The sequence below is a fragment of the Sorghum bicolor genome, chromosome 2, assembly GCF_000003195.3.
Source record: "Sorghum bicolor cultivar BTx623 chromosome 2, Sorghum_bicolor_NCBIv3, whole genome shotgun sequence".
Taxonomy (NCBI): domain Eukaryota; kingdom Viridiplantae; phylum Streptophyta; class Magnoliopsida; order Poales; family Poaceae; genus Sorghum; species Sorghum bicolor.
In genome coordinates, this window is record NC_012871.2 from 2,279,324 (window position 1) to 2,286,681 (window position 7,358).

At 41.5% G+C, this 7,358-nt stretch overlaps 1 protein-coding gene across 1 annotated transcript; it reads right to left on the bottom strand.

The window, feature by feature from the left end:
* LOC8086375 (23 kDa jasmonate-induced protein) lies at positions 2,953-7,019 on the bottom strand. Its single transcript, XM_021454658.1, has 4 exons — positions 6,813-7,019; positions 6,390-6,538; positions 3,995-4,122; positions 2,953-3,265 (listed from the first exon to the last, which is right to left on the bottom strand). Exons 1-4 carry the CDS (start codon positions 6,980-6,982, stop codon positions 3,086-3,088), a joined length of 627 nt encoding a protein of 208 aa, XP_021310333.1. The 5' UTR covers positions 6,983-7,019; the 3' UTR covers positions 2,953-3,085.

The following is a 7,358-nucleotide window of genomic DNA, read 5'->3' on the forward strand; positions in this document are numbered from 1 at the left end:
TTGGACAGGGCTCGCGGAGGTCGGCGAATCGGAGTAGATGGAGCAACGGAGGGAGCAAACGAGCAGAGGGCGCCGCATCCTCGAGTCGTGCGGCGAGACGCATCCACACCGTGCTTGTGGAGAAGTGGGTCTGCAAGCCTTCAGGCTGAGGGTCGGGTGAAGCCGTGAAGGTTGGGTTTGGGTGTATGGATAAGATTTTGGATGGACGGATGGATGGAGTACTCATGCACAGCCCCCGGTAGAGCTAATTATGTAATGTTCAGTTCACCAAAAACAAAAAGCTTTTTAAGATTCCTCGTCATAACGAATTTTGCGGCATATGTATAATGTATGTAGCATTAAATATAGATGAAAACAAAAACTAATTGTACTCCTGTAAATTGTGAGATAAATCTTTTGAGCATAGGTAGTCCATGATTGGATAATAATTATCAAATAAAAATAATAGTGCTATAGTGTACCAAACTAAAAAAATTTACAAACTAAACAAGGCCTTAATTGGGGCTCCACGGGGAACGGGTACGGGAACGCTTTGGTCCCGTTTAATTTTCTATGGACTGTTCCTATCCACGTCTCCTAACAGGAAATTCCTCACGAGAAAATAGAGATCGAGGCCCATTGTCATCTTTAATCTGTCTGCAAGGACCAACATAAGGACAACTCGTCACGGACTATTGAATTGTTGAAGTAGAAATCATCCACCTAGAGATCTTAAACCCCGTTGCAACGCACGGGCATTTTTACTAGTATAGATAAAAATACAAGAATATGCAATAGTAGAGTTTAAGATACACACGGCAGGTGTTTTCTGTTGAGAATATATATATATATATATATATTAAGGAAATTCAATCGGATCTAGTTTAGATTAGTTTATTTATTTGTTCGGGTTTAATTTAAATGAATTGTAATGCGAATCCAAACATATTCCCTTGTCCGGCCCTAAATAAAATTCAAACTGTATTAATTCATATTTTAAATCATTATATTTTAAATCCTCCTTTGAAAGTTACCCAAAAGTCCATTTTCAAGTCCTTGAGTCAGGGCTGGCTTTGGCAATCAACCGGCCTATAGCTATATGCCTATCACGCTGTGACTGAAGCTGGCCTAGTATGACGCCAGGTAGTTACCGGTTGTGTCTTTCCAGACTATTACTGCTACAGCAACAGTAGGTCGCTGGCATCTGGAAATTAGCAGGGAAAAAGGTAAAAACAGTAGGTGCAGTGGTCTCACACTTGGAGTTGGAAGTTTGCAACCAGCCTGCCTAGCTACCCGTGTTCTCACGTAGGAAACAAAATCAAAGCTTACGTTACATACTGATCTATACTAGCTTCCACGCTGCCAATGGGACAGGACAACCTAAAGCAGCCTGGAAGCTAAGTATGTAAGGACAAAAGTGAAGAAGGTCTTGGAATAATCAACCTGCATACTCAGAACTAAGCACTCCTGATGAAAAACTTAGACAAATTCTTCAACAAAAAAGACATCCCCTGGCTACATATGGTCTGGGAGAAGCTTTACAGCAATAACAGGCTACCTGCACACACTAGAAAAGGATCATTCGTGGAGAGATATTCTCAAACTACTACCACTGTTCAAGGAATTTTCGCTCAAATCCAGATAAACAATGGCAAAACATGTTTTTTTTGGCAGGATCATTGGCGAACCGAGACAGTGGAGGAGTCGTACCCGCAACTATACTCTTTTGCAAATAATAAGAATATCACTCCACACAAAGCTCTCGCCACTGAAAACTCCACTGACATCTTCAATTTACCGCTCTCACAGACAACACATCAACAGTTCATCCTTCTGCATTAGTCAATGTCAATGATTCAGATAAACACCCAACTGAATGATGTTTGGACCTTCTTTGGCAGCAACTCCATATACAGCTCCTCTAAAGCTTATAAAAGATTAATGGGTCATCAGCAAATCGAACCGACATTTCAATGGGTCTAGAAGTCTCCATGCCATGCCAACCCAAACATAAAGTTTTCTGCTGGTTACTACTCAGTAACAGACTAAGTACAAGTAACATTCTCAATGATCCTAGAAACCTACTCGTGTGAAATCTGCATCACTGGACAAGAAGAAACGACACAACATCTCTTTTGGGGCTGCCCGTTTACCCAAAACTGCTGGGGACTTTTAAACCTTGAAATAATACCAACAGGCTCAACCTTTCAGAACATCACAGCCATCAAGGACCAACTTCAAAACAGATTCTTCATGATTGCCACAATATTGATGTGCTGGACAATTTGGAAAGTCAAGAATGAACTGATTTTCAATAATAACCAACTGGGGTTACAAGAGGCGAAAACGCTTTTCCTAAAAGAAGTAGGAGTCGTTTCCAACAGGATCAAATCGCAGCTCAAACAGGATTTTCTCTTATGGCTACAGAATTTATCTTAGAGTGTACTTTACTTTGTATTTTCTTCCGCTCCTTCGATGTATCCTGAACTACTCTCCCCCCCCCCCCCCCCCAACCTGTGTAAGCGTTTCTTTCAGCTTTATTTCAATAAAGTTCTGCAGGGGCCTAGGCCCCTCTAGGTTCATCAAAAAAAATATCCCCATATGTATTTTTGAAGACTTATCTTGTCGGTTTACACAATAACCATGAAAAATTTGACACCGTCAAGAAAGTTCTGATTTCCAATAGTATCACTTTAAGATTACATAGATTTAGATGTGTATATGAGAACGTCAACGTGGTGCAAACTTTTGGGGTGAATCCATCACCCATTTATATGGTACCTCCATTACACAAGGATTGTTTCCTCAGCTGGTTGTCATTTTGATTTTCCTTATGATGCTGATATCTTAGTTTAAGTTTTTAGATCTTTTACAATGTAAGGAAACACACTCAAAAGAGTGGATTTATTGATGGAAACCGTAGCTGGTACAAAAGGACAACTTGATACTACAGAACAATGACCTACAAAAAAGAAAATTACACCATACATCTCTCTGGTCATCTTATTCCAACGAAAGCTTGAAAATACACCACGAAAGACAACAAATTGAAGAGAGGGAAACACGCTGGCATCCTCGTCACACAAGGCCCGCTAGGAACGAGATTTCAGTTTGGAAGCTTGAAAACTGCACGCGCGTTAACAGTAGTGCCTTCACCGATGTCAGTCTGGGAATGATATCCATAGCCATTATCAGTGGAGCTGCGACCTGATCGTTCCAGCCTCGCATCATAGATATAGTCCCAATGCGGAGGGAAGTGCCCTTCCTCACGGATTTCGGTGTACACCTGCATACATAAATTATAATAAGAATATGCACTAGTAGAGTTTCAAATATGCGCCATGAGAATTCAGTTGATGAGGAAAACATATATACTAAGTAAATTCAATTGGATTCAGTTAAGATTAGTGTATTTATTTTTACTAAGTTTAGTCCAAATCGAGATGCGAATACCGAATATATTCCCTTGTACCTACATAAAATTCACATTGTATTAGTTCATATTTTTAAAACATTAATATTTTCCAAATATAAGAATCTGATCTGATTCTTTACTGAATGAAACCAAACAATATCTTATATCATTTTAGTTGAAAAAAAGGAAATGTCATTTGCAGCTCTATAACTGCATCATCACTTGCCAACAACTAAATTTCACCTTTTACTTTTATTTGTGTATTATTATTAGATGAGTAATTCTAAATCATACTATATATAATACTATATAATAATAATAATAATAATAATAATAATAATAATAATAATAATAATAATAATAATAATAATAATAATAATAATAATAATAATAATAATAATAATAATAATAATAATAATAATAATAATAATAATAATAATAATAATAATAATAATAATAATAATAATAATAATAATAATAATAATAATAATAATAATAATAATAATAACCGGAGCATGAACGAAGAGAGTGAAACAAGTATAATAAGATATATACAACATTTTTAATTATATTTTGAGATAAGAGCAGTATAGTATTTACACTGCTGTCACCGATGTATGGGATGCTCCAAGAGAACAACCAATCGCAGGAGCTGCTGCTGGAGGGTATCTTGGTACGATACACAGCGGCACCAGCTGAACCTCTCGCAGCTCCAGCTGGGTGGACATTGTCACGAGAAGGCCATATGCTGTACATTTGCGATTATGGGCTACACTAGCTGGAGAGGCCAGTAAGACGGCCTGTTGCCGCGTGGTTGTATTTCGGGTTTCGGCCCACTTTACTCTGTTGCACTTGTTAAAACTAGCTGTGTGGGTGGTTGGGCGGACAGCTAAGAAATAACAAAAACCATTTTATCTCTGTCTTCTCCCGTGTTCCTTGCTGCGAGGCGGCGACGCTGTGCTCCACCGCCGCGCGAATACACCGGCAATCCCTTCCAGTTACCCTATTCCGTGACATTTGGTATCGGAGCGCATATCAAGTTTTGTGAAGTAAGCTGCCCCTTGTAGTTCATCCAACAGTTCATCCACTACAGGAAGGGGGTATTTGTTCTTCACCGTGATGTTATTCAGTTGCCTGTAGTCAACGCAGAAGCGCCAAGTACCATCTTTTTTCTTGACCAGAAGCACTGGAGAAGCATAGGGACTGTGACTTGGCTTAATTATCCCATTGTTTAGCATTTCCTGTATTTGACGCTCTATCTCGTCTTTCTGTGATGGCGAGTATCGATACGGTTTGACATTCACCGGCTTGACACCTGGAAGTAGTGGAATGGTGTGATCGAACTGTCGTTGAGGTGGTAATGTGTCAGGCTCTTTGAATAGGTGATCATTAGCTGTTATAAGCTGCTGAACAGATTCAGGTATAGCAGTGGGAGACACCGTCTGTTGAGTCTGACAAAGGTGAATCATCTGAGCCACACCTCCCTTCCTTAACAGACCTTTCAACTTTCTAGCTTTCACCTTGGGACAGGATGTCAGACTATCTTTGATCCCCTTTAGACTGATCCTTTTGCCATCATGAGTAAACCGGAGCAATTTCCGTTTCCAGTGAATCCACATCGGACTGTGATGTTCCAGCCAGTCCATCCCAAGAACCATATCGTAATACGGTAGTGAGAGGACACGAGCATTGGTGGTGAAAGTATGTCCCTGAGACCACCAAGTGAAATTGAGCACCTGTTGGTTACTCTGAAGCTTGGCGCCACTAGCAACAGTTACCTGAATTTCAGGAGCTGGAGTCAAAGTACACTGCAAGGCATTGGCGGTGGACTCACTGATAAATGTAGCAGAACTACCCGAATCAATGAGAATTAGAAGTTCCTGATTGTTTACAAGTCCATGAAGCTTCACTGTCTTCTTGCCCTGAACCCCAACTGTTGCTGCATGAGATAAGGCAAACACAGCTGCATCATCCTCATCACTGGAATCTGAGATTTCTTGTTCAGGTGGACTATCTTCAGCAAATAGTTCCATTAATTCTTCCAATACATGTAGTGCCACTTTCTCTGGACATTTGTGATTTTTGCCCCATTTCTCACCACATTTCATGCACAGGCCTTGAGCGCGGCGTTGTGCTCTCAATTGGGCAAGTCTATCTTCCCATCTGGTTTTAGCATCTTCATTAGGAGGTGCGCCTAGGACACCCGCTGGAACAGCTGGAGCAGCCTTGTTCTGATATTTGTTAAAATCACGATAAGGACGTTTGCCATACACCTTGGGTTGGGACTCCAGAACTTCTGCCTGCATAGTTGCCAGGGAAAACGCCACATCAACCGTTCTCGGCTTGTGTAACACAATGGCAGATTTAATATCAGGATTGAGTCCTTGCAAGAACTTACTAACAAAAAACACATCATCTAAATGATGGTTATGCACAAGCACTTTATGCATGACAGTTTGGAACCTATCATAGTAATCCTGAACATCTGTGGTTTGTTTAATGCTGAGTAGTTCCTGCATGGAATTATGATATAGATCTTTGCCAAATTTGGACTCAACAGCAATGCATAATTCCACCCAATTGTCAACATTGTGTTGTGCTTCATAAGTTTGCAACCATAAAGCTGCAGTTCATCATTTGCTGCCGGCGTCATCCTCTCCAACTGCATCGCGAGGACGCGCTGCAACTTAAGGGGGAGGGAATGTCACGAGAAGGCCATATGCTGTACATTTGCGATTATGGGCTACACTAGTTGGAGAGGCCAGTAAGACGGCCTGTTGCCGCATGGTTGTATTTCGGGTTTCGGCCCACTTTACTCTGTTGCACTTGTTAAAACTAGCTGTGTGGGTGGTTGGGCGGACAGCTAAGAAATAACAAAAACCATTTTATCTCTGTCTTCTCCCGTGTTCCTTGCTGCGAGGCGGCGACGCCGTGCTCCACCGCCGCGCGAATACGCCGGCAATCCCTTCCAGTTACCCTATTCCGTGACAGACATGGATGAATGCCCCCCACTGCCCATTCTGAATCTCTGATGGATAGGGTGTTTCATAGATATGGCCGTGCCAATCTTTGTAGGTGACGAACTTCAGAGAGGCACCGGTGGCATTGTAGATGAGGCATTTTGTAGTTATTCCATTACCGTATCTGGTGGGAGTGTAGCCAAAAGGTGCAACCAATCAGTTTTCCACAAACAAAAACAAGACTTTGATACTGCATGCTGATATTGTATAAGTGAAATCTCATTATATACAGTACGGTTTCGAATAAAGGAAAACATTATTACAGGTCGATCGGACCCAAAATTCATTTGTTTCAGTTAAGTGTAGTTCAAATTCATTCAGTTCCAAATTTTTGTAAACCAAGATTCATTTAGTAGCGCGCTAGTCTAAATTTCTGTAAACCATATATATATACAAACCTGTCCTTGAGGTTGTCGACGAACTTTTGTGCGTTGACATCCTTTTCATTGGCGTTGATCATCTTCATGGCATAGTCTGCAACATCTCTTTGGGTAATGGGTTCCTTATACTCTCCAGTGGCTCTCACCGTCTCCTCTGAAATGGGAAGACCAAACACTCCTGAGGCCATATTTTGTTTCTTTGCTTTTTTTGTGTGTATAGCTGAGCTCGCTCGCTGTGAAAATTTATGGGTTGTTGTGCATGTACTTATACACGCCGTGGACGATACGCATGATTCTTGTGGCTAATTAAATAGTACAAATTACCACACCACACCAGGATTCTCACTGCGATCGAGGGCAGATCGAAATCCTTGGCCTCCTACACACACTCGTTAATCCAGCATGCAGGAACAGTGGTGCTGGGCAACGGCAGGCATGGCGATGTGGCTGTGTGAGCATCATCAGAAGGCCATGCATGTGACCGGCCTGACCTCTTCGCCGATCGCCGCGCGCGTCGGCGAGGATGGTGATGCAGTGCGACGGAGCACCACTTCACGTGCCCCT